The sequence below is a fragment of the Mobula hypostoma genome, chromosome 1, assembly GCF_963921235.1.
Source record: "Mobula hypostoma chromosome 1, sMobHyp1.1, whole genome shotgun sequence".
In the NCBI taxonomy this organism is placed as follows: Eukaryota; Metazoa; Chordata; class Chondrichthyes; order Myliobatiformes; family Myliobatidae; genus Mobula; species Mobula hypostoma.
The window spans coordinates 250,688,719-250,716,681 of NC_086097.1; the positions used below are offsets into that span (position 1 = coordinate 250,688,719).

At 45.4% G+C, this 27,963-nt stretch overlaps 1 protein-coding gene across 1 annotated transcript in view; it reads right to left on the bottom strand.

Moving 5' to 3' along the window:
• Positions 1-27,963, bottom strand: part of cdh17 (cadherin 17, LI cadherin (liver-intestine)) — a 168,015-nt gene that overhangs the window by 69,759 nt on the left and 70,293 nt on the right. Inside the window, exons 7-10 of the mRNA XM_063067108.1 lie at positions 22,367-22,557; positions 20,622-20,759; positions 17,008-17,158; positions 13,241-13,471 (exon numbers count right to left, since the gene is read on the bottom strand). Of these exons, the coding sequence (XP_062923178.1) occupies positions 13,241-13,471; positions 17,008-17,158; positions 20,622-20,759; positions 22,367-22,557 (711 nt within the window). The remainder of the gene's footprint in view (positions 1-13,240; positions 13,472-17,007; positions 17,159-20,621; positions 20,760-22,366; positions 22,558-27,963) is intronic.

Sequence of the window (27,963 nt, forward strand, 5' to 3'; positions counted from 1 at the left end):
TATACAACCTCATCATAACATTCCAGCTCTTTTACTCAATACTTTGATTAATAAAGGCCAATGTACCAAAAGCTCTCTTTACGACCCTATCTACTTGTGACGACACTTTTAGGGAATTTTGTATCTGTATTCCCAGATCCCTCTGTTCCACGGCACTCCTCAGTGCCTTACCATTAACCCTGTATGTTCTACCTTGGTTTGTCCTTCCAATGTGCAATACCTCACACTTGTCTGTATTAAACTCCATCTGCCATTTTTCAGCCCATTTTTCCAAGGATAGGGTTTTTTAAGAGATTTCTGGATAGGTATATGGAGCTTAGTAAAATAAAGGGCTATGGGTCACCCTCAGTAATATCTAAGATAAGGACATGTTCGGCACAGCTTTGTGGGCTGAAGGGCCTGTATTGTGCTGCAGGTTTTCTGTTTCTATGTTTCTAACAATGTTGTGCTGACATTTAAACCTACTCTAAGATAAATGCAACACTCCCTCCAACATAAAACCACCAGTTTTCTATATTCCATGTGCCCAGATAAAAGTTACTTCAAATTCCCTAATGCATCCACCTCTACCACAACCCCAGTAGTGTGTTCCACGCACCCACCACTCTCTGTGTAAAAAACTTATCTCTGACACTCCCCCCTATACTTTCCTCCCATCACCTTAAAATTATGCCCCCTCGTATTAGTCATTTCCACCCTGGGAAAATGTTTCTCTCTGCCCACTAGATCTACGCTTCTTATCATTTTCTACACTTTTATCAAGTCACTCCTTATAGATAAAGGGGATGCAGTGGATGTTGTATATTTGGACTTTCAGAAGGCCTTTGACAATGTGCAATACATGAGGCTGCTTACCAAGTTAAGAGCCCATGGCATTACAGGAGGGTTACTAGCACAGTTAGAGCATTTGGCTGATTGGTAGGAGGCAGCGAGTAGGAATAAAAGTATTCTTTTCTGGTTGGCTGCTAATGACAAGTGTTGTTCTACAGGGTTCGGTGTGGGGCCGCTTCTTTTATGCTATATATCTGATTTAGATGATGGATTAGATGGCTTTGTTGCCAAGTTTGCAGATGATATGAAAGTTCGAGTGGCTGGTAGTGTTGAGGAAACAGGAAGGTTGCAGAAGGACTTCAACAGATTAGGAGAATGGGCAAGAAAGTGGCAAATGAAATATAATGTTTGAAAATGCATGGTCATAAGTTTTGGTAATAGAAATAAATGTGTAAACTATTTTCTAAATCAGGGAAGAAAATCCAAAAATCTGAGATGCAAAGGGACTTGGGAGTCCTTGTGCAGAACACCCTAGGGTTAACTTAGTCATATAGTCATAGTCATACTTTATTGATTCCAAGAGAAATTGGTTTTCGTTACAGTTGCACCACAAATAATTAAATAGTAATAAAACCATAAATAATTAAATAGTAATATGTAGATTATGCCAGGAAATAAGTCCAGGACCAGCCTATCGGCTCAGGGTGTCTGACCCTCCAAGGGAGGAGTTGTAAAGTTTGATGGCCACAGGCAGGAATGACTTCCTATGACGCTCTGTGCTGCATCTTGGTGGAATGAGTCTCTGGCTGAATGTACTCCTGTGCCCACCCAGTACATTATGTAGTGGATGGGAGACATTAACCAAGATGGCGTGCAACTTGGACAGCATCCTCTTTTCAGACACCACCGTCAGAGAGTCCAGTTCCATCCCCACAACATCATTGGCCTTACGAATGAGTTTGTTGATGGGGCAAGTGAATTTGGGTGAAGTTATCCCCTTTGGTTCAAGAGCCTGATTATTGAGGGGTAATAACTGTTCCTGAACTTGATGATGTGGGTCCTGAGGCTCCTGTAGCTTCTTCCTGATGGCAGCAGCAAGAAGAGGGCACTGTGTGGGTAGTGGGGATCCCTGATGCACAGCCTGGTATGGAAGCACCAATGCCCTATGATGAAAAATCCTACAAAAAATAGTGGATACAGCTCAGACTATCACGGTAAAGCTCTCCCCATCATTGAGCACATCTACATGAAGATAGGGTAAATGCAAACAGGCTTTTTCCCCACTGAGGCTGGGTCCGACTAGAACTAGAGGTCATTGCTTAAGGGTTGAGGGTGAAATGTTTAAGGGGAAGATCTTCACTCAGAGGATGGTGAAAGTGTGGAACCAGCTGCCAGCGCAAGTAGTGGATGCAGGGCCGGTTTCAATATTTAAGAGAAATTTGGATAAGTACATGGATGGGCAGGTATGAAAAACTATGGTGCAGGTGCAGGTCAATGGCACTAGGCAGAATTATGGTTTGGCATTGACTAGATGAGTCAAAAGGCCTGTTTCTGTGTTGTAATTTTCTATGATTCCACAACAGTTATTCCTGGTTGCTTGTGTATAAAGCAAGAAGTAATGATGCTAATTCCCAAACCACAGCCCGCTCCCAGCCAGTGATAGCTCCAAAGAAAACAGGCTAAAAGCGTCTGCCAAAACCGCAGGCAAAAATAAACTGAATGGCTGAGACTGTTGGGGATGCAGACACTAAAGGAAACTAAAATCATGAAGGTGGCTCCCTTCTGGGATTCTTTAGACAAATCTGCCAGATAAAAATGTGGGAAAAAGTTATATTCCATGGTTGTGTAACATATATTCGTATTAAACACTAGGGATATAATAAGTACAAGAGATGCTGGAGATCCAGAGCATCACACACAAAATGCTGGAGGAATTCAGTGGGTTAGGCTGATAGAGATAGATAGGCATGGATAGAGAATTGGTTAACCAATAGAAGGCGGAAGATTGGGATAGGTGGGTGTTTCTCTGGTTGGCCATCTGGTGAGCGGCGTGCCACAGGGGTCGGTGCTGGGCTCGCAACTGTTCACGATATACATTAACGATCTGGAAGAGGGGACCCAGTGTAGTGTATCTAAGTTTGCTGATGATACTAAATTGAGTGGAAAAGCAAATTGTGCAGAGGATACTGAGAATCTGCAGAGAGATATAGATAGATTAAGTGAGTGGGCAAGGGTCTGGCAGATGGAGTACAATGTTGGTAAATGCGAGGTCATCCACTTTGGAAGGAAATATAGAAGAGCGGATTATTATTTAAATAGTTAAAGATGTTGCTGTCCAGAGGGACTTGGAAGTACTTGTGCTTGAATCGCAAAAGGTTGGTTTGCAGGTGCAGCAGGCTATCGAGGCAAATGGGACGTTAGCCTTCATTGCTAGAGGGATTGAATTTAACAGCAGGGAGGTTATGCTGCAACTATACAGGGTATTGGTGAGGCCACACCTGGAGTACTGTGTGCAGTTCTGGTCTCCTTACTTGAGGAAGGATATACTGGTTTTGGAGGTGATGCAGAGGAGGATCACCAGGTTGAGTCCAGAGATGAAGGGTGTAAACAATGAGGAGAGATTGAGTTGCCTGGGACAATATTTGCTGGAATGCAAAAGGATGAGAGGAGATCTTGTAGAACCATATAAAATTATGAAAGGGATGGAGGCAGGAAAGTTGTTTCCACTGGTAGGTGAGACTAGAACTAGGGGACATAGCCTTGAGATTTGGAGGAACTGCTTTTCCCAAACAATGATGAATCTGTAGAATTCTCTGCCCAATGAAGCAGTGGAGGCTTCCTCAGTAAATATATTTAAGACAAGGTTGGATAGATTTTTGCATAGTAAGGGGATTAAGAGTTATGGGGAAAAGGCAGGTAGGTGGAGATGAGTCCATGGCCAGATCAGCCATGATCTTACTGAATGGCGGAGCAGGCTCGACGGTCCAGATGGCCAACTCCTGCTCCTGTTTCTTATGTACCCTCCATCAGGACTGAAAAGAAAGGGGAAAGAGGGAGATGGAATACCGTGTAGGGAGGTGTGTGGTCATGCACTTCGGTAGAAGGAATAAAGGCACAGACTATTTTCAGAATAGGGAGAAAATTCAAACATCAGAGGTGGAAAGGGACTTGGGAGTCCTTGGGCAAGATTCTCTGAAGGTTGAATCGGTGGTAAGGAAGGCAAATGCAATGTTAGCGTTCATTTTGAGTGAACTTGAATATAAAAGCAAGGATGTGATGCCAAGGCTTTATAAGGCATTGGTCGGACTACACTTGAGTATTGAGAGTAGTGTTGGGCCCCTAACCTAAGAAAAGATGTTCAAAAGAGGTTCTCAAGAATGATTCCAGGAATGAAAGGGTTAATGCACGAGGCATGCTTGTTGGGTCTGGGCCTGTAACAACTGCAGTTTAGAAGAATGAGGGGGATCTCTTTGAAACCTATTGAATATTAAGAGGGTTAGGCAGAGTGGATGTAGAGAGCACGTCTCTGATAGTGGGGGAGGTTAAGATCCGAGGGCACAGCCACAGAATAGAGGGATGTATGTTTACAATTGTGATGAAAAGGAATTTCTCAGCCTGAGGGTGGTGAATCTATGGAACTCTGTCACAAACAGCTGCAGAGGCTAACACATTGGATATGTTTCAAGAGGAGCATGATAGTTTCTTGATTAGAAAGGGCATCAAAAGTTACAGGGAGAAGGCAGGAAACTGGGATAATAAATCAGCTATGATTAAATGGCAGAGCAGACTCGATGGGCTGAAAGGCCTAATTCTGCTCCTATGTCCTACAGTCTTATGGTCTTAAACAATATTCCCTCCATTTTTCCTTACTGCTATGTGGACCAACCATTACTCTGAGCAGGAAACTTTTACATGGCCTGAAAACTGTGCAGCTCTTTAAATTTTTTTTTAGTAATATGCTTTTTTGAAAGATTACTTCCTAAAAAAAGTCAGAATATAGAATTTGTCACATCATTCAAACACAACCCACGACTCACAACACAAATAAGCAAACACGAGGAATTCTGCAGATGCTGGAATTTCAAGCAACACACATCAAAGTTGCTGGTGAATGCAGCAGGCCAGGCAGCATCTCTAGGAAGAGGTACAGTCAACGTTTCAGGCCGAGGGCCCTGACGAAGGGTCTCGGCCCAAAACGTCGACTGTACCTCTTCCTAGAGATGCTGCCTGGCCTGCTGCGTTCACCAGCAACTTTGACAAATAAGCAATGGCAGGCAGTCGAAACAACTGATAGGAACAATGGCAAAAGTAAAATGTTTTGACTAGATGCCATCGACGTTCAGTGAGCCAACGGATTATTAACAATGAGCTACCGGCTTCCATTCTGTGTTTATTGTTTCAAGTTGTAACACTGTTGTAACATGAAACACCGAGAATGTAAATACACTGATGCTCTAAAATGTTTCAAATTAAAGGTTGTGGTCTATTTATAATTAAGTAAATTTATCGATTATATTTGTTAACACATAACTAATTACAAGGTATTTCACAATTATATTAACAGATTCTAAAATTATACTAGCAGAAAATTTCAAAATTATATTAACATTAAGTAGAAGAAAATTCCAGCTGCCACAAAGGCTATGTGCGTGGGAGCCTTTCAGTTACTGCGCAGCTCAGCGGCAACAGAGGTCTTAAGGGACACTTAGTTAGGCATATGTAGTTGGAGGATTAATTTCCTTCCAGTTCAACAAAATAGGTCTTCTCGCCATTAAAGTAACAAAAGCTATCATTCAAGAGGCTGAAGAAGATAAAGATCTATGTTCTACCATTGGCAGTCCAAAGATTGCCCCATTCCAATGGTTTTCTCAAACCATATTAAGTTTAAATTTAGAAAAAATTAGAAGCGATATTTTTGACCCTTCGGTTAAATTTGAAGATACCTGGAAACCTTTTATGCAACATTTTCATATGATGTAATCTGACCTTTTCGAATCTTTTTTCTAAAATTATATGATGAGAGGAGCGGAGTTAGTGACATTATGGGTCTTGTCTGATACAAGTTGTGGGTCTAGCCCTGTTTTGCCTTTTTTTGGGGGTTTTTTTTTGTTTATATATTTTTTTTCTTTTTTATTTCTTTGTTAATGTTTAATCTCATTATGAGTTTGGAAGTTTTTTATTTCTATGTCACTTAAAATTCATTTTATATATGCTGATGAACATTTTTCCAATCTCTTTGTACCAACTTTGTTATTGAGTTTATAATTTTTGAAAAATTAATTAAAAGATTTAAAAAGGAAAAAGATAGGCATATGGATGATAGAAAGATAAAGGGCCGTGTGGGAAGGAAGGGTCAGATTGATCTTAGATTAGGTTAAAAGGCGGCACAGCATTGTGAGCTGAAAGCCCTGTACTATCTGTAACATACTATGTTCTCTGTTCTATATTCATTGCTTTATCTCATTGGTCAATTATCTTTACGTCTACTCTTCCAGAAATCATTAATCCTGACAATTTTGGACTGGGGACCTCCAGAATGAGTTGAAAAATTATGCATGAATGGACGGAGAAATCCTATGGACAGCCACAAGACAAGAGAAAATCGGCAGGTGCTGGAAATCCAAGCAACACACACAAAATACTGGAGGAACTCAGCAGGCCAGGCAGCATCTGTGGAAAAAGACACAGTCGACACTTCAGGCCGAGACCCATCAGCAGGACCCTTCACTGCAGTGAGTAGGGAACCTAGGCACCCAGAAAAAACAATTTTTCTGCTAACCTGAGAGACAGAAGAGGTCATCTTCTTTGGAATAAAACAGAACTTTATTGTCATTGCTCAAGACAATGAGATTGCTGTGCTACAGTCTATGCAAAACAGATATTTACAATGCATGCAATAGGGTTTAATTTTTTAAAATTCCAACAAGTGACATTGATAATCCATAACACTCAAAGGCCATTGGCAAGCCGGGGTGTAGCGTTTTTCAGCCCTCAGGAAGAAGCTGTTTTTCACACTTACTGTCTTGGATGTTTCTATATCTCTTACCAGATGGCAGGAGATTGAACAGATAGTGTCTGAGATGGGATGGGTTTTTAATGACGTTAAGAAAATACAATGAAGTGCCTCATTTAAGTCAATGACCAACATAATCTGAGATTATGCTGAGAGCCGACCGAAACTGTTGCCAAACTTTCAGCCCCAACTTAGCATGTCCACAACTCACCAACCCTAAACATTACGTCTCTGGAATATGGGGCGAATCCAGTGTACCCAGGGGAGACCAACGTGGTCATGGGGAGAACGTACAAACTTTGTACAAACAGTGGCAGGAGTTGATCCCTAATGGTTGGAACTATAGTGTTAAGTTAACTGCTGTGCTACTGTGTCATTCTCTGTTCCTCCATAGCATTAGTGGGGTATACTGGTAGCTCTTCAGTTGCACGCCTTTTTGCTTGAATTTTACTCTATGTTTTAATCTGGGACTATGAAAGCACAGCCAAAATATAGCCTTGTACGCAGCATCATTCCCACAATCCTGATTAATAAGTTACAGAACCTGGCCGCTGAACCTCCCTCTGCAATTGGATCCTCAACTTCCTAACCAGAAGACCAACATCTGTGCGAATTGGTGATAATGTATCCTCCTCGCTGACGATCAACACTGGCGCACCTCGGGTGTGTGCTTAGCCCACTGCTCTGCTCTCTGTATACACATGACTGTGTGGCTAGGCATAGCTCAAATACCATCTTGTGGCGACCCACTTTCTGGCACCCACGAACCGGCTCACGAAACAGTGCGCGCAGGCAGAGGGCCGGCAGCAAAAAGGGCGCCAGGCCATCTTCACCAGCAGGGGGAAAATCCCGCACGCAGAAAGGGTCTGGGAATATGCATTCCCCACAGTAGTCCCGCCCAGGGAGGGCGGGAACTGGAAGGCTTTAAAGCGGGCCGCGAAGCTTGAATAAATCTCTTTCATCGCAACTCTAACTCACCGACTCCGTGTGGTTATTCTAGCGCTGTGTGTAGCACACCGCTACAATTGGTGACCCCGACGGCCCAAACAATATTTGGACCAGAGATGACCGACGCTGCATCTGTTCACGCAGTTTCGTTAAAACTGCCAAGCTTCTGGATGCTGCGACCCCATTTATGGTTCGAACAAGCAAAAGCACAACTCCACATTCGGCAGATAACCTCGGAGTCCACTCACTACTAGTACGTGCTGAGCTCCCTCGACCAGAAGACTGCTGCACAAGTTGAGGAGTTTATACAGTCGCCCCCGGAGGACGGCAAATACACAGCATTCAAAGCCCTGCTCATAAGGACTTTCGGACTCTCATGGCGCGAACGAGCACGCCGCTTAATGCACCTGGATGGTTTGGGAGACAGGCCGCCGTCAGCATTAATGAATGAGATGCTGGCCCTGGCTGAAGGACACAAACCCTGCCTCATGTTTGAGCAGGCGTTCCTAGAGCAACTGCCCGAGGACATTTGCCTGCTGCTGTCCGACGCAGATTTCAGCGACCCCCGGGAGGTGGCGGCCCGAGCAGATGTGCTGTGGAATGCCAGGAAAGAGAGAGGGGCATCCGTCGCACAGATCACCAAGCCGCGTGCCCAACGACAGACCAGACCAGGCCCGGCAGCAGAGCCTACAAAACCCGGCGATGGGAGTGAAGAGTCTAACGAACAATGGTGTTTCTACCACCAGCGGTGGGGCACGGAGGCCCGCCGCTGCAGACCGCCCTGCAAATTCCCGGGAAACGCCAGGGCCAGCCGCCGCTGATGGCTACGGCGGCTAGCCATCAGGACAGCCTCCTGTACGTCTGGGACAAGCAGTCGGGACGCCGCTTTTTGGTCGACACCGGAGCGGAGATCAGCGTCTTACCTCCAACGAGTTATGACACCTGCAACAGAGAACTGGGACCCACCCTGAGGGCCGCTAATGGCAGCACAATACGAACCTACGGCACCCGCACGGTGCGGCTACAGTTCAGCTCCAGCCGGTTCACGTGGGACTTCACACTGGCCGCTGTGGCCCAACCACTGCTGGGGGCAGATTTTCTACGAGCCCACAGCCTGCTGGTCGACTTGCAAGGGAAGCGATTAGTCCACGCCAAGACTTTTCAAACGTTCTCCCTGGGTGAAGCACAGTTGCCAGCCCCACACCTGGACTCCATCACGCTGTCCGACGATGAATTCACCAGCGTCCTGGCGGATTTCCCATCAGTACTGACACCGCAATTCACGGCAGCCATGCCCAGACACGGAGTACAGCACCACATCCCGACCCAGGGACCACCCCTCCACGCCCGTGCTCGAAGGCTTCCCCCGGACAAGCTCCGACTGGCGAAGGAGGAGTTCAAGAAGATGGAGGAATTGGGGATCATACGACGGTCCGACAGCCCATGGGCCTCCCCCCTTCACATGGTGCCCAAGGCAACGAGGGGCTGGAGACCATGCGGTGACTACCGCAGACTGAACGAGGCTACAACGCCAGACCGCTACCCTGTGCCGCACATTCAAGACTTCACAGCAAACCTACACGGCGCAAGGATCTTTTCCAAGGTAGACCTCGTCTGGGGATACCATCAAGTCCCTGTACATCCGGACGACATCCCCAAAACAGCACTTATCACCCCGTTCGGACTTTTTGAATTCCTCTGAATGCCGTTTGGTCTAAAGAATGCCGCACAGACTTTCCAGCGGCTAATGGACGCGGTGGGACGCGACCTGGACTTTGCATTCATCTATTTGGACGACATCCTCATAGCCAGCAGTAGTCGGCAGGAGCATCTGTCCCACCTCCGCCAGCTCTACTCCCGCCTGAGTGAATTCAGCCTTACAATCAATCCAGCCAAATGCCAGTTCGGACTCGACACCATCGACTTCCTGGGCCACAGGATTACTAAAGACGGGGCAACCCCGCTGCCCACCAAGGTAGACGCGGTCCGCAACTTCCCCCGACCCAACACAATCAAAGGCCTGCAGGAATTCGTGGGTATGGTGAATTTCTACTACCGTTTCCTCCCCTCAGCAGCCCGAACCATGCGCCCCTTGTTCACTCTAATGTCGGGTAAGGGCAAGGACATTACCTGGGACGAAGAGGCTGCAACCGCTTTCGTTAAAACCAAAGAAGCCTTGGCAAACGCCGCGATGCTAGTGCACCCCAGAATGGACGTTCCTACTGCCCTCACGGTGGACGCATCCAACACAGCAGTCAGTGGAGTGCTGGAACAACTCATCGAGGGTCGCTGGCAACCCCTGGCGTTCTTCAGCAAACACCTACGACCACCCGAACTCAAATACAGTGCTTTCGACCAGGAGCTATTGGCACTATACCTGGCAATCCGGCATTTCAGGTACTTCTTAGAAGGTAGGCACTTCACCGCGTTCACAGACCACAAACCGCTTACCTTTGCGTTCACTAAGGTGTCCGACCCCTGGTCGTCCCGCCAGCAGCGACATCTGTCCTACATCTCCGAGTACACGATGGACATCCAGCATGTCTCTGGAAAGAACAATGTCGTGGCAGACGCACTTTCCAGACCTACCATACAGGCCCTGTCCCGGGGGTGGACTATGCAGCGCTGGCAGAGGCACAGCAGGCAGACACTGAGATCCCCAGTTACAGGACTGCAGTCTCCGGTTTGCAGCTCCAAGACCTCCCCGTAGGCCCAGGTGAGAGGACCCTACTATGTGACGTAGCTACTGGCCAACCCCGCCCCGTCGTCCCAGCAGCCTGGCGCCGGCGAGTGTTCGAATCCATTCACAACTTAGCGCACCCCTCCATCAGGACAACCGTCCTGCTGGTCGCCAACAGGTTCGTGTGGCATGGACTGCGTAAACAGGTCAGTGAATGGGCCAAAACGTGCATGCAGTGCCAAACGGCCAAGGTGCAGTGGCACACCAAGGCTCCACCGCAGCGGTTCGAACCCATCCGCCGGAGGTTCGACCACATCCATGTGGATATCGTGGGGCCCCTGCCAGTGTCACGAGGAGCGCGGTACCTCCTAACTATGATAGACCGGTTCACCAGATGGCCAGAGGCAGTCCCGCTCAGCGACACCACCTCCGAATCCTGCGCCCAAGCACTGATCGCAACCTGGGTAGCACGCTTTGGGGTACCGGCCCACATTACCTCCGACAGGGGCGCCCAGTTCACCTCCAGCCTGTGGTCGGCTATGGCCAGATTTTTAGGAACACAGCTACACCACACAACTGCCTACCACCCACAGTCGAACGGACTAGTGGAACGCTTCCACCGTCACCTGAAATCGGCTCTCATGGCCCGCCTGGAGGGGCCTAACTGGGTGGACGAACTTCCCTGGGTCCTGCTCAGAATCCGCACAGCGCCCAAAGAGGATCTACACACCTCGTCGGCCGAGTTGGTGTACGGCGCGCCCCTGGTCGTCCCAGGAGAGTTCATACCAGCCCCAAGGGGGCAAGAGGAAGAACCCACAGCAGTCCTGGACAGACTACGGGAGAGGCTCGGTAACCTGGCCCCCATACCCACTTCACAGCACGGACAGAGCCCGACCTGCGTACCCAAAGACCTGCAGAACTCTAAGTTTCTTTTTGTACGACGGGGCGGACACCGGGCACCGCTACAGCTGCCCTACGAGGGGCCGTTTAAGGTGATCAGGAACAACGGGTCCACGTTCGTGCTGGACATTGGGGGGAGAGAGGAGGTTTTCACAGTGGACCGACTCAAACCGGCCCATGTGGACTTGGCGCAGCCGGTCCAGGCTCAGGCACCGCGGCGCAGGGGCAGACCTCCCAAACAGAGGCCGATCCAGACTGTGGACATTGGGGGAGGTATCGCCAGTTCTTGGGGGGGGGTTATGTGGCGACCCACTTTCTGGCACCCACGAACCGGCTCACGAAACAGCGTGCGCAGGCAGAGGGCCGGCAGCAAAAAGGGCGCCAGGCCATCTTCACCAGCAGGGGGAAAATCCCGCGCACGGAAAGGGTCTGGGAATATGCATTCCCCACAGTAGTCCCGCCCAGGGAGGGCAGGAACGGGAAGGCTTTAAAGCGGGCCGCGAAGTTTGAATAAATCTCTTTCATCGCAACTCTAACTCACCGACTCCGTGTGGTTATTCTAGCGCTGTGTGTAGCACATTGCTACAATCTACAAATTTGCTGATGATACAACCATTGTTGGTAAAATCTCAGATGGTGACGAGAGGGTGTACAGGAGTGAGATATGCCAACTGGTGGAGTGGTGTCACAGCAACAACCTGGCACTCAATGTCAGTAAGGCAAAAGAGCTGATTGTGGACTTCAGGAAGGGCGAGACGAAGGAACACATACCAATCCTCATAGAGGGACCAGAAGTGGAGATAGTGAGCGGTTTCAAGTTCCTGGGTGTCAAGATCTCTGAGGATCTAACCTGGTCCCAACATATCGATGCAGTTATAAAGAAGGCAAGACAGCAGCTATACTTCATTCGGAGTTTGAAGAGATATGGTATGTCAAAAAATACGCACAGAAACTTCTATAGTTGTACTGTGGAGAGCATTCTGACAGGCTGCATCACTGTCTGGTATGGAGTGGCTACTGCACAAGACCGAAAGAAGCTGCAGAGGGTTGTAAATCTAGTCAGCTCCATCTTGGGTACTAGCCTACAAAGTACCCAGGACATCTTCAAGGAGCGGTGTCTCAGAAAGGCAGCGTCCATTATTAAGGACCTCCAGCACCCAGGGCATGCCCTTTTCTCACTGTTACCATCAGGGAGGAGGTACAGAAGCCTGAAGGCACACACTCAGCGATTCAGGAACAGCTTCTTCCCCTCTGCCATCTGACATTGAACCCGTGAACACTACCTCACTTTTTAATATATAATATTTCTGCTTTTGCACAATTTTTGATCTATTCAATATACATATACTGTAATTGATTTATTTTTTTGCTTCTTCTTCTATATAATGTATTGCATTGAACTGCTGCTGCTAAGTTAACAAATTCCACGACACATGCCGGTGATAGTAAACCTGATTCTGATGAGTAATTTAACAGCAACTCAAATAACCACGCGTTACAACCTCGAAACGGATGGGCAACAGCAGCGAAATACCACAAACGTACATTCAGTGGCCACTTTATTAGGTACAGGAGGTACCTGTAAAATTGCTTCTGAGTGCATGTTGTGAAATGTGTTGTTTTGTGGCTACAGTACTTAAAGTTTACCAAGTCCAAGGTTTGTTTGTCTGCTTGAAGCATTAACTGTCTTTCTTGTCGCTTCTCGGAGAGTAAAGAGCAACAAACAATCTGCTGGGGGATCTCAACGGGTCAAGCGGCGACTGTGGGGGGAATAAAAATGGTTTCCCCATCATCTGGTATGGAGGGGCCAATGAACAGGATTGGTAAAATGCTGCAGAACGTACATAGGTACACTCAGCGGCCACTGTTTTATCCAACTCTTGTACAGCACAGGATATATATGAGATATATGTGAGCTTCATACGTACCTCCCTCACTTCCCAATTGGTCTGTAACTTTGATTCGTAGAACGTATTCTGGTGCAGTCTTCTTTTCAAGAGCTCCTTTGAAGCGTTGGATAGTGCCATCAAAGTCACCAATTTGGAACATGTTATCTTCTGGAATCTTTGGCTCTTGATCAATGATTTCATACTTCAACAAAGTGTTTTTTGTGTCTTCGTCATCCATGTCCTTTGCAATTAATTGTCCAATATTGCTTCCTGAATTGAGAAAATTGTTAAAGTTTGTTCACTGTCATTTCCTGTACACAAGTGCAAATGAGAATGAAATAATTGTTACTCTGGGTCCGATGCAGTACAAAAAAGCACAATAAAGTAAAGATAAAGAACAGAATAATTGAAGAACATGAAAAATATAAATACATAAGATAGCTTATATCTTATGTTACAATAGTCATGGGGGATTTCAATGTGCAGGTAGATTGGGAAAATCGGGTTAGTGATAACCCCCAAGAGGGGGTTTTTCTCAAGTGCCTATGAGAATGCCAGCCACTGCTGCTCAGCTGTCATCCCTGCCAGTAGCCCATGGTTGAGCCCTTTAGGGGATCAGCTATTCTGGGTTGGATTTTGGACAATGAACCAGAATTGATTAGAGAACTTAAGGTAAAAGAGCCCTGAGGGGCAAGTAATCATAATATGATCAAATCCACCCTGAATTTTGAGAAGGAGAAGCTAAGGTGAGAGGCATCAATATTACAGTGTTGGAATACAATGTTGGAAAGTGCATGGTCATGTACTTTGGTAGTAAAAATAAATGTGCAGACTATTTTCTAAATGGGGAGAAAATCCAAAAATTTGAGATGCAAAGGGACTTGGGAGTCCTTGTGCAGAACAGCCTACGGTTAAATGCAGGTAGAGTTGGTGGTGAGGAAGGCAAATGAAATGTAGGCATTAATTTCAAGAAGTCTAGAATACAAGAGCGGGGATGTGATGCTGAGGCTTCATAAGGCACTGGCGAGGTCTTACCTTGAGTACCGTGAACAGTTTTGGGCCCCATATCTGAGAAAAGATGTGCTGGTATTGGAGAAGGTTCAGAGGAGGTTCACAACGATGATTTGGGGAATGAAAGGGTTATCATATGAGGAACGTTTGATAGTTCTGGGTCTATACTCACTGGAATTTAGAAAGCTGAGGGTGAATCTCATTGAAACCTTTTGCATGTTGAAAGGCCTAGACAGTAGATGTGGAAAGGATGTTTCCCATAGTGGGGGAGTCTAGGACAAGAGGGCACAGCCTCAGGATAGAGGGGCACCCATTTAAATTAGATGCAGAGAAATTTCTTTAGCCAGAGAGTGGTGAATTTGTAGAATTGATTACCATAGGCAACTGTGGAGGCCAGGTCATTGGGTATATTTAAGGCAGAGATTGATAGGTTTTTGATTTGATATGGCATCAAAGGTTACGGGGAGAAGCCCAGGGAGTGGGGCTGAGGAGGAAAAAAAATAGGATCAGCCATGATTAAATGGTGGAGCAGACTTGATGGGCCAAATGGCCTAATTCTACTCCTATGTTTTATGGTCTTATCAAGGTTGAGGTCTCAGGGTACTTGGAAGCACATGATAAAATAGGCCATAATCAGCATGGTTTCTTCAAGAGAAAATCTTCCCTGACAAATCTGTTGGTATTCTTTGAACAAGTAACAAGCAGGACAGACAAAGTAGAATCGGTTGATGTGTATTTGAATTTTGAGAAGGCCTTTGACAAGGTGCAACATACTATATGAGGCTGCTTAACAAGCTATGTGCCCATGGTATTACAGGGAAGATTCTAGAAAGGTTAAAACAGAGGCTGACTGGCAGGAAGCAAAGAGTGGGAATAAAGGGAGCCTTTCCTGGCTGGCTGCCGATGACTGTGGTGCTTCACAGGAGTCTGTGTTGGGACGGGTTATTTTTACGTTATATGTCAATGATTTGAATGATGGAATTGATGGCTTTGTTCCAAAGTTTGTAGATGATATGAAGGTAGGTGGAGGGGCAGGTAATTTTGAGGAAGTAGAGGCGTTACAGAAGGAAAATTTGGAGATGTGGCAAAGAAATGGAATACAGTGTTGGGAAATGTATGCTCATGCACTTTGGTAGAAGAAATGAAGGGTTGACTCTTTTCTAAATGTAGAAAAAATATTAAAAAACGGAGGTGCAAGTGGACTTGGGAGTGCTTGTGCAGAATTTTCTGAAGGTTAATTTGCAGTTTGAGTCTAAGGAGAGGAAGGCAAATGTGATGTTAGCATTCATTTCAAAAGGACTAGAATATAAAAGCCAGGATGTAATGTTGAGACTTTATAAGGCACTGGAGAGGCCTCACTGAGAATATTGTGAGCAGTTTTGGTCCCCTTATCTTAGAAGGGATGTGCTGAAATTGGAGAGGGTTCAAAGGAAGTTCACAAAAATGATTCCTGGTTTGAACAGCCTGTCATATGAAGAACATTTGATGGTTCTGGGCCTGTATTCACTGGAATTCGGAAGAATGAGGGATGACTTAATTGAAATCTATCAAATAGTGAAAGGCCTTGATAAAGTGGACGTGGAGAGGATGTTTCCTGTGCTCTTAGATTCTAAGACTAGAAGACGCAGCCTCAGAATAGAGGGGCTTTCTTTTAGATTGATGATGAGGAGGAATTTCTTTAACCAGAGAGTGGTGAATCTATGGAATTCACTGCCACAAGCTTTGGACGCCAGGTATTTATGTATATTTAAGGCAGAGGTTGATAGATCCTTGATTTGTCAGGGCATGAAGGGATATGGGGAGAAGGCTGGAGATTAGAGCTGAGAGGGAAAATGGATCAGCCATGATGAAATGGCGGAGCAGACTCAATGGACCAGGTGGCCTAATTCTGCTCCTGTATCTTATGGTCCTATGGTGTTGCATAGATCGATTGATTAAATGTCCATAATGTGACGGTCGGCACAGGACTGTCTGTAGATAAGGTGACTATGACAGGAAATAATAAGTAGTAGTCTTTCTCTTCCAAGAATTGTGTCTGGCCTACTGGGATTTTACAGTATTTTCTTTATTTCAGATTTCCAACCTCTGCGTCCCATTCCTCTAAACAAAGCGTAGGATGTTACCAGCTCCAATAGGACCACAACCTTGTCGTGGTTTGGAGGTCTGCACACCTCAAAGACCCAGAGAATTATGCTGGCTGGAGTCAGGGCCTTATACTTTGGCTCTTGGTAGGGTCACCATAAGACCATAAGATACAGGATCTGAATTAGTTCATTTGGCCCACCAAGGCTGCTTCGCCATTTCATCATGGCTGATCCAATATTCCTCTCAGTCCCAATATCCTGTCTTCTCCCTGTATCCCTTCATCCTCTGACCAATCAAGAATCTATCATATCTGCCTTAAATATACATACAGACATAGTCTGGCCTTTACCCTTTCACCTGTTTGGATGAGGGAGTCATTGGCACAGGCAGCTGTGGAGACCAAGAGTGGTCCAGCAGTCCTCCAGGTCTGGGGGTTCAGCTCAGTGTTAACTGACTGATAAAACAAAACTGTTATGGAAACAGCAATGTGGAATCCTTCTACATCTGAGAGCGGCAGTATTCCTGAGTCTCCACCCGGGACTTGCATGGCTGACAGTAGTGGAAATTGAGAGGAAGCTACTGGCATGGTGGAAGAAGCCCCTGAACATCTCCCAGATGGAGGACCTTCATTGCTGACCTAACAACTAGCAGCACAATGGGAAATAAGTACAATATTACCAACAAGTATTCTTTGATGAAATTCTGCTCACCCATCTTTTCATTTTCTTGCACCTCGAGGAATGTCACTGGGCTTTTACAGACAGGGCTGTTGTCATTAATATCCTTCACGATGACCACAATTTCCAGTGGGTCTTCCAGATTCTCCATTTTGTTATCCAGAGCGTAAACCAACAGCAGATACTAAGCACAGATCAAAGAGTTAATGTACTAAATCATGAGCAATATTACCTGGTAGACAGCAAAGCACAAACAGGTTTATCTAGAGAATATGTAGAAAAGAAAAAGAGATAAAGATTAGCTTTATTTGTCAAATAATAATCAATACATTGAAACAACGAAACACAGTGAAATGCATCATACGAAATGCTGGAGGAACTCTGCTGAGTTTTGGGTGTGTTGCTTGGATTTTCTCTTGTTTATCTATTGAGGATATTATATAATCATCATAGTATTGAAGATACGCTGGGGGCAGCCCACAAGCGTCACCATGACCAGTCAGTAAGACCAAGGAACTGATTGTGGACTTCAGAAAGAGGAAGTTGAGGGAACACACACACCAGTCCTCATTGAAGGAGTCAGCAGTGGACATGGTTCCAGACCTGATGAAGGCTCTCAGCCCAGAATGTCGACTGCACTCTTTTTCACTGATGCTGCCTGGCCTGTTGAGTTCCTCCAGCATTTTGTGTGTGTTGAGTCGAAATGGAGAACTGTTTCAAGTTGCTGGGTGTCAACATCTCTGAAGATCTATTCTGGGCCCAACACATTAATGCAGTTACAAAGAAGACACAACAATGGTTATATTTCATTCGGAATTTGAGGAGGTTTGTTGTTGCCAAGGACTCCAGTAAATTTCTACAGGTGGAGGGGCCACTGCACAGAATTGGAAGAAGCCGCAGAAAATTGTAAACTCTTCCAGCTCCATTGTGGTCACTCACCTCCCCAGCATCGAGGGCATCTTCAAACAGCAGTGCCTCAAAAAGGCAGCATCTATGATTCAGGACCCCCATCACCCAGGACATGCCTTCTTCTCATTGTTACCATCAGGGAGGAAGTACAGGAGCCTGACGACACACACTCAGTGATTCAGGAACAGCTTCTTCCCATCTGCTATCAGATTACTGAATGGACAACGAACCTATGAACACTATCTCAATACGTTTTTTCCCTCTCTTTTTGCACTATAGAAACATAGAAAATAGGTGCAGGAGTAGGCCATTCGGCCCTTCGAGCCTGCACCGCCATTCAGTACAATCATGGCTGATCATCCAACTCAGAACCCTGTACCAGCCTTCCCTCCATACCCCCTGATCCCTTTAGTCCAGCGGTCCCCAACCACCGGGCCGCAGAGCATGCGCTACCGGGCCGCGAGGAAGTGATATGATTTGGCGATGTGAGTCAGCTGCATCTTTCCTCATTCCCTGTCACGCCCACTGATCAGCCATTACGCATGCGAGGTCATGACCCGCGCGTCATCCGTGTCAGCGCGGGAAGGCGATCAACTCCTCGAGCTTGCAAATGATGACGGGGTGAAAAGTGTGTTTGACATAACATCTCTGTCGGCATTTAAGAATCTGTCAACCTCTGCTTTAAATATACACAACGACTTGGTCTTCACAGATGCCTGAAGCAACGAATTCCATAGATTCACCACTCATTGTCCAAAGAAATTCCTCTTCATCTCCATTCTTAAAGGACACCTCTCTGTTCTGAGGCTGTGTCCTCAGTCCAAGATTCTCCCACCATAGAAAACATTCACTCTATCAAGGCCCTTCACCATTCGACAGGTTTCAATGAGATCACCCCTCATTCTTCTGAATTCCAGTGAATACAGGCCCAGAGCCATCAAACGCTCTTCATATGACAAGCCATTCAATCCTGGAATCATTTTTCGAGAACCTCCTTTGAAACCTCTCCAGTTTCAGCACATCTTTCTAAAAGGGGCCCATGAGGCCTCATGAATACTTTATAAAGCCTCAACATTACATCCTTGCTTTTATATTCTAGTCCTCTTGAAATGAATGTTAACATCACATTTGCCTTCCTCACCGTAAACTCAACCTGCAAACCTTTAGGAAATAGAACATAGAACATAGAAAAGTACAGCACATTACAGGCCCTTCAGCCCACAATGTTGTGCTGACCCTCAAACCCTGCCTCCTGTATAAGCCCCCACCTTAAATTCCTCCACATACCTGTCTAGTAGTCTCTTAAACTTCACTAGTGTATCTGCCTCCACCACTGACTCAGGCAGTGCATTCCACACACCAACCACTCTCTGAGTAAAAAACCTTCCTCCAATATCCCCCTTGAACTTCCCACCCCTTACCTTAAAGCCATGTCCTCTTGTATTGAGCAGTGGTGCCCTGGGGAAGAGGTGCTGGCTATCCACTCTATCTCTTCCTCTTATTATCTTGTACACCTCTATCATGTCTCCTCTCATCCTCCTTCTCTCCAAAGAGTAAAGCCCTAGCTCCCTTAATCTCTGATCATAATGCATACTTTCTAAACCAGGCAGCATCCTGGTAAATCTCCTCTGTACCCTTTCCAATGCTTCCACATCCTTCCTATAGTGAGGTGACCAGAACTGGACACAGTACTCCAAGTGTGGCCTAACCAGAGTTTTAAAGAGCTGCATCATTACATCGCGACTCTTAAACTCTATCCCTTGACTTATGAAAGCTAACACCCCATAAGCTTTCTTAACTACCCTATCCACCTGTGAGGCAACTTTCAGGGATCTATGGACATGTACCCCGAGATTCCTCTGCTCCTCCACACTACCAAGTATCCTGCCGTTTATTTTGTACTCTGCCTTGGAGTTTGTCCTTCCAAAGTGTACCACCTCACACTTCTCTGGGTTGAACTCCATCTGCCACTTCTCAGCCCACTTCTGCATCCTATCAATGTCTCTCTGCAATCTTCGACAATCCTCTACGCTATCTACAGCACCACCAACCTTTGTGTTGTCTGCAAACTTGCCAACCCACCCTTCTACACCCACATCCAGGTCGTTAATAAAAATCACGAAATACACAAGGACTCCCAAATCACTTTGCAAATCCAATTTTTTGAATTTATAGCTTTCCTGTCAGTAGGTGACCAGAACTACACACAATACTCCAAATTAGGCCTCACCAAAGTCTTGTACAACTTCAACATAACATCCCAACTCCTGTACTCAATACTTTCATTTATGAAGCCCTTGTTAGGAAGTCCTACATTGGTCAGGGTTGACTGTGGATATTATGTCCTCTTGGTCTATGTTATATGCAAGCCAGGTCAGTGTGATATGGAGAACAAACTACTGGCCTTGCAGCAGATTCTCTCTCTCCATGCTGCTGATAAACCCAAAGGAACAACAGAGACTGACACTGACTGGCACCAGCAGCGTCGCCAGAGTTGCCACTCAACGTTGAACTCAACATTGGACTACTTTAGGGCCTCCAGCTCTGGATTTTTCCCTTGGGATTTACTTCCAAAGCCTGAGTGGATCTAGCCGCAAGACAGCGGAAGTTTGAGATCAGAGCTTTCCTTCTCCTAGAAGGGCTGACAACCATGGCTGACGAGTCCCATTTCCCAGTCTATGAAAAGACAAAGGCTTGAAGTTTCAAAGTAACATATATGACAGAATCCAAGTACTTACTTCGCTAATCTCTTCTCTATCCAGTGGTTTTGTCACGTTGATGTCACCATTGGCATCAATTACGAATGGAATATTGGGATAATACTTCTTGTCCTTGAGCTCCATCTGAAATATTGCACCAGGCATGTTCCACTGCACCTAATTTGAGAATGAAAGAATTATTGCTTCCACAGTCCTCCTTGGTGGAAAAGAATTAAACACACTTTTTTTGAACATTATCAAAATTATGAGTGGTATAGATAGGGTAAATGCCAGCAGGGTTTTCCACTGAGACAACAGGAATTCTGCAGATGCTGGAAATTCAAGCAACTCACATCAAAGTTGCTGGTGAACGCAGCAGGCCAGGCAGCATCTCTAGGAAGAGCTACGGTCGACATTTCAAGCCGAGACCTTTCGTCAGGACCTGACGAAGGGTTTTGGCCTGAAACGTCGACTGTACCTCTTCCGAGAGATGCTGCCTGGCCTGCTGCGTTCACCAGCAACTTTGATGTGTGTTGTTTTCCACTGAGGTTGGGAGGGACAACGCAGGTTCAATTCCCGCCGCTCTCGGTAAGGAGTTTGTACATTCACCCTGTGACCGTGTGGGTTTCCTCCGATTGCTCTGGTTTCCTCCAACAGTCCAAAGACGTACCGGTCAGCAGGTTAATTGGTCATTGTAAATTGTCCTGTGATTAGGCAAGGATTAAATCAGGGGATTGCTGGGTGGTCATTGTAAATTGATCTGTGATCAGGCTAGGATTAAATCGGGGATTTCTGGGCCAGAAGGGCCTGTTTCGTGCTGCATCTCAATCAGTACATCTAGAGTCATGGGTTAAGGGTGAACTCCGAACTAAGGCCCTGAGTGGTTCTGGTGTCACGTAAACCCCATTATGCTACCATGGAGCCCGTGTATACCTACAGAATATTTACTTTAATCTGTTAATATTACTTTATGTGCCCCATTGCATTTTGCACCTTGGTCCCAAGGGACCATTGTTTCATTTAGCCATATACATATGTACAGTTGAATGACAATAGACTTGAACTAGAACGTGATTTCGAGCATTAAAATGATGGTCAGTAACTTTCAAAACTAAGATAACAGAACAACTGAGTATATATCATTTCCTCAATTTGCAAGTGATGATAATGGACTTGAGTAAATAATTCTCCACAAATCACTGAACATTACCTTGGCCTCACTTTCACTAACTCTACAATTCATGTTCTCAGCATTATTTATTTATTTAATTATTACTACTTGCTTCTTCTTGTATTTGCAGTTTGTCAGTCTTTGTGTGTAGTTTTTCATTCATTCTATTGTGCATCTATTTTACATTGTGAATACCCACAAGAAAATGAATCTCAGGGTAGTACATGGTAGCATGTATGTACTTTGAAAAAAATTTCAAACTAATAGGATTTCACGGTAGCACAGTGGTTCGCGTGACGCTATTATAGCTCGGGGCATCAGAGTTCAGAAGTCAATCCCGGCGTCATCAGTAAGGAGTCTGAATGTTCTGCCCATGGAATGCAAGGGTTTCCTCTCGGTGCTCAGGTTTCCCCTCACAATCCCAAAGGTGTACTGATTAGTGGGGTTAATTGGTCATTGTAAATTGTCCCGTGATTAGGCTAGGGTTAAACAGGTGGGTTGCTGAGTAGTGCGACTCGAAGGGCTGGAAAGGTCTGATCCACGCTGTATCTTTAAATCAATAAAAATAAACATTGCAAATTTACTTTGAACTTTGAACACTTGCTGGTCTTACCTTTGTGATCGTCTGTGGATAAGGTTCAGTAGAATTCTCAAAAACCTCTATTGTTCCTGGTGATTTCCACAGATTCTCCTTAACATCGATTTTTACTGTGGTGCTTTTACTGAGGGGTAACTCAGCTAAATCCGACACAGAAACGATTAGATCGTACTGTTTTGCTTCATTTGGATCAAGTAATTTGTATCCTGTAATAAGACATTTTAAGGAAGCATTATTCATCGTTGTTTATTTTTTTTTTAAAAAGCCGGCATGCTTTATTCTAGTTTCTTCCCTCTTTCTTCTCAGTCTGGTGAAGGGTCTCGGCCCGAAACGTCAACTGTCTACCCTTTTCCATAGGCGTTGCCAGACCTGCTGAATTCCTCCAGCAGTTTGTATGTTTTGCTTTATCTCAAATCTATGCCTGTGAGTTTGAGAGGCCCACAGAAAACTTCCCTCAGTGTTCTTATGCTCTCTATTTACACTGCTTATTTAATTTAATTCTATATATATTTTCTGCATGGTGATTGGTAGATTTTTTCATGACGCATTGCACCTTATTACTGCTACAAAACATGACGTATGCCAGTGATATTAATCTGGATTCTAATTCAGTTCTGATTCCCAGAAGACCAATAGCTATTGGGAACAGGATAAGCCGTTTGGCCCGTCGAATCTGCTCCTCCATTTCATCACGGCTGATCTATTTTTCCTCTCAGCCCCAATCTCCTGCCCTCTCCCAGTATCACTTAATGCCCTGACTAGTTAAGAATATATCAAACTCTGCCTTAAATATGCCAAGTGACTTCGCCTCCACAGCTGCCTGCAGAGGTGAACTTCACAGATTCACCACCCCCCTGGCTAAAGAAATACCTCCTCTTCTCCATTCTAAATGTACACCCCTCAATTCTGAGGCTGTGTCGTCTGATCTTACACTCCCCCACCATAGGAAAGTGCTATGATTCAGACTCTGTGATAATTTATCCCAAATCAGTACATTCTGGACAACTATGCTTATTTCCTACAGTAACACAAAATAAAAGACCATAAGGCCACAAGGCCATTTGGCCCATCGAGTCTGCTCCACCATTCAATCATGGCTGATCCTTTTTTCCCCTCCTTAGCCCCTCTCCAGCCTTCTGTAAAAAGGGCAATGTAATAATAATCATGGGAGTTTTCAGCATGCAAGTCGACTGGGAATATCAGGTTGGTAATGGATCTCAAGAGAGTGAGTTTGTTGAATGCCTGTGAGATGGCTTTTTAGAGCAGTTTGTCGTTGAGCCTACTAGGGGATCAGCTATACTGGAATGGGTGTTATGTAATGAACCAGAGGTGATTAGGGAGTTTTCAGTAAAAGAACCCTTAAGAGGCAGTGATCACAATATGATTGAGTTTAACTTGAAATTTGACAAGGAGAAAGTGAAGTCTGACATAGCAGTATTTCAGTGGATTAAAGGAAATTACAATGGTATGAAAGAGGAGTTGGCCAAAGTAAATGGGAAGGAGATGCAGGCAGGGATGTCAGCAGAGCAGCAATGGTGTGTGTTTCTGGGAAAATGGAGGAAGGTGCAGGATAGATATATTTCAAAAATGAAGAAATTTTTTAAAAAAGGAGGGAGAGAGAAACCGGGGAATTATAGGCCGGTTAGCCTAACGTCGGTGGTGGGGAAACTGCTGGAGTCAGTTATCAAGGATGTGATAACAGCACATTTGGAAAGCGGTGAAATGATCGGACAAAGTCAGCATGGATTTGTGAAAGGAAAATCATGTCTGACGAATCTCATAGAATTTTTTGAGGATGTAACTAGTAGAGTGGATAGGGGAGAACCAGTGGATGTGGTATATTTGGATTTTCAAAAGGCTTTTGACAAGGTCCCACACAGGAGATTAGTGTGCAAACTTAAAGCACACGGTATTGGGGGTAAGGTATTGGTGTGGGTGGAGAATTGGTTAGCAGACAGGAAGCAAAGAGTGGGAATAAACGGGACCTTTTCAGAATGGCAGGCAGTGACTAGTGGGGTACCGCAAGGCTCAGTGCTGGGACCCCAGTTGTTTACAATATATATTAATGACTTGGATGAGGGAATTAAATGCAGCATCTCCAAGTTTGCGGATGACACGAAGCTGGGTGGCAGTGTTAGCAGTGAGGAGGATGCTAAGAGGATGCAGGGTGACTTGGATAGGTTGGGTGAGTGGGCAAACTCATGGCAGATGCAATTTAATGTGGATAAATGTGAAGTTATCCACTTTGGTGGCAAAAATAGGAAAACAGATTATTATCTGAATGGTGGCCGATTAGGAAAAGGGGAGGTGCAACGAGACCTGGGTGTCATTATACACCAGTCATTGAAAGTGGGCATGCAGGTACAGCAGGCGGTGAAAAAGGCGAACGGTATGCTGGCATTTATAGCGAGAGGATTCGAGTACAGGAGCAGGGAGGTACTACTGCAGTTGTACAAGGCCTTGGTGAGACCACACCTGGAGTATTGTGTGCAGTTTTGGTCCCCTAATCTGAGGAAAGACATCTTTGCCATAGAGGGAGTACAAAGAAGGTTCACCAGATTGATTCCTGGGATGGCAGGTCTTTCATATGAAGAAAGACTGGATGAACTGGGCTTGTACTCGTTGGAATTTAGAAGATTGAGGGGGGATCTGATTGAAACGTATAAGATCCTAAAGGGATTGGACAGGCTAGATGCAGGAAGATTGTTCCCGATGTTGGGGAGGTCTAGAACGAGGGGTCACAGTTTGAGGATAGAGGGGAAGCCTTTTAGGACCGAGGTTAGGAAAAACTTCTTCACACAGAGAGTGGTGAATCTGTGGAATTCTCTGCCACAGCAAACTGTTGAGGCCAGTTCATTAGCTATGTTTAAAAGGAAGTTAGATATGGCCCTTGTGGCTACAGGGGTCAGGGGGTATGGAGGGAAGGCTGGGTTCTGAGTTGGATGATCAGCCAAGATCATAATAAATGGCGGTGCAGGCTCGAAGGGCCGAATGGCCTACTCCTGCACCTATTTTCTATGTTTCTATGTTTCTATGTAAATACTCAAACGGCAAAATAGTACAACTGTGGATGGCAAGGGAAGTCAAAGCTAATGTAAAAGCATAAGGGAGGGCATACAACAAAGCAAAAATTAGCAGAAAGATAGAGGATTGGGAAACTTAAAAACCTGCAGAGAGCAACTAAAAGAAACATTAGGAGGGAAAAGATGAAATATGAAAGCAAGCTAGCAAATAATATCAAAGTGGATAGTAAAAGCTTTGAGTATGTAAAAAAAAATAAAAAAAGATGATAGTGGCTGTAGAACCACTAGAAAATGAGACCGGAGAAATAATAACGGGGGACAAGGAGATGGCAGATGAACTAAATGAGTGTTTTGCATCAGTCTTCACTGTGGAAGACACTAGCAGTGTGCCAGCTGTTGAAGGGTGTGAGGGAAGAGAAGTGAATACAGTTATTATTACAAGGGAGAAGGTGCTCAAAAAGCTGAAAGACCTGAAGGTACATAAGTCACCCGGACTAGAGGAACTGCACCCTAGGGTTCTGAAAGAGGTAGATTATGGTGGCATTAGAAATGATCTTTCAAAAATCATTGGACTCTGGTATGGTGCCAGAGGACTGGAAAATTGCAAATGTTGCTCCACTCTTTAAGAAAGGAGGAAGGCAGCAGAAAGGAAATTATAGACTAGTTAGCCTGACCTCAGTGGTTGGAAAGATATTGGAGTCAATTGTTAAGGATAAGGTTATGGAGTACTTGGTGACACCGGACAAGATAGGACAAAGTCAGCATGGGGTCCTTAAGGGAAAATCTTGCCTTATGAACCTGTTCGAATTCTGTGAGGAGATTACAAGTAGGATAGGTAAAAGGAATGTAGTGGATGTTGTATATTTGGACTTTCAGAAGGCCTTTGAGGAGATGCCACACATGAGGCTGCTTACCAAACTTAGAACCCATGGTATGACAGGAAAATTACTGGCATGGTTAGAGTATTGACTGATTGGTAGGGGTCAGCGAGAGAGTCAGCATTCATTTCAAGAGGTCTAGAATGCAAAAGCAAGGATGTGACGCTGAGGCTTTATAAGGCTGGTGAGGCCTCACCTTGAGTATTGTGAACACTTCTGGGCTTCTCATCTAAGAAAAGATGTGCTGGCATTGGAGAGGGTTCAGAGGTGGTTCACAAAGGATGATTCCAGGAATTAAAGTGCTATCATACGAGGAACATTTGATAGCTCTACATCTGTACTCGCTGGAATTTAGAAAGAAGAGGGGAGATCTCATTGAAACCTTTCAAATGTTGAAAGACCTGGACAGTGTAAATGTGGAAAGGACATTTCTCATTGTTGGAGAGTTTAGGACAAGAGGGCACAGCCTCAGGATAGAGGGGCGCCTTTTCAAAACAGAGATCCAGAGAAATTTCCTTAGCCAGAGGGTGGAGCATCTGTGGAATTTATTGCCACAGGCAGCTTTGGAGGCCAGGTCGTTGGGTGTACTTAAGGCAGAGATTAATAGGCTCTTGATTGGATATGGCATCAAAGGTTATGGAGGGAAGGCCAGGGAGGGGTGCTAAGGAGGGGAATAAAGATCAGCCATGATTGAATGGCTTAGCAGATTCGATGGGCCAAATGGCCTAATTTGGCCCTGATGTCTGATGGTCTTCTCCCCATAGCCTTTGATGCCGTGTGATAATAAATTCCACACACTCACCGCCCTCTGATTAAAGAAATTCCTCCATATCTCGGTTTCAAATGGACGCCCCTCTATCCTGGGGCTGTGCCCTCTTGTCTCAAACTCCCCCACCATGGGAAACATCCTTTCCACATCTACTCTGTCCAGGCTTTCAACATTCGAAAGTTCTCAGTGAGATCCCCACTCATCCCTCTAAAACCACTACTAGTAGGGCTATTCTCTTTGGAGTGAAGGAGGATGAGAGGTGACTTGACAGAGGCATACAAGAAGAAAAGAGGCACAGATTGACTGGATAACTAGACACTTCTTCCCAGGGTAGAAATGTCTAATACCACGGGGCATAATTTTAAGATGATTGGAGGAAAGTATAGGGAAGGATGTCAGAGGTGATTTAATTTTTTTTAAACGGGGAGTGGTTGGTGCATGGAACATTCTACCAGGGCTGGTGATAGAGGTAGGTACCTTATGGTTATTTGAGATAGAACATAGAATAGTACAGCACAGTACAGGCCTTTCGGCCCACAATGTTGTGCCGACCCTCAAGCCCTGCCTCCCATATAAGCCCCCACCTTAGATTCCTCCATATACCTGTCTAGTAGTCTCTTAAACTTCACTAGTGTATCTGCCTCCACCACTGACTCAGGCAGTGCATTCCACGCACCAACCACTCTCTGAGTAAAAAACCTTCCTCCAATATCCCCCTTGAACTTCCCACCACTTACCTTAAAGCCATGTCCTCTTGTATTGAGCAGTGGTGCCCTGGGGAAGAGGCGCTGGCTATCTACTCTATCTATTCCTCTTATTATCTTGTACACCTCTATCATGTCTCCTCTCATCCTCCTTCTCTCCAAAGAGTAAAGCCCTAGCTCCCTTAATCTCTGGTCATAATGCATACTCTCTAAACCAGGCAGCATCCTGATAAATCTC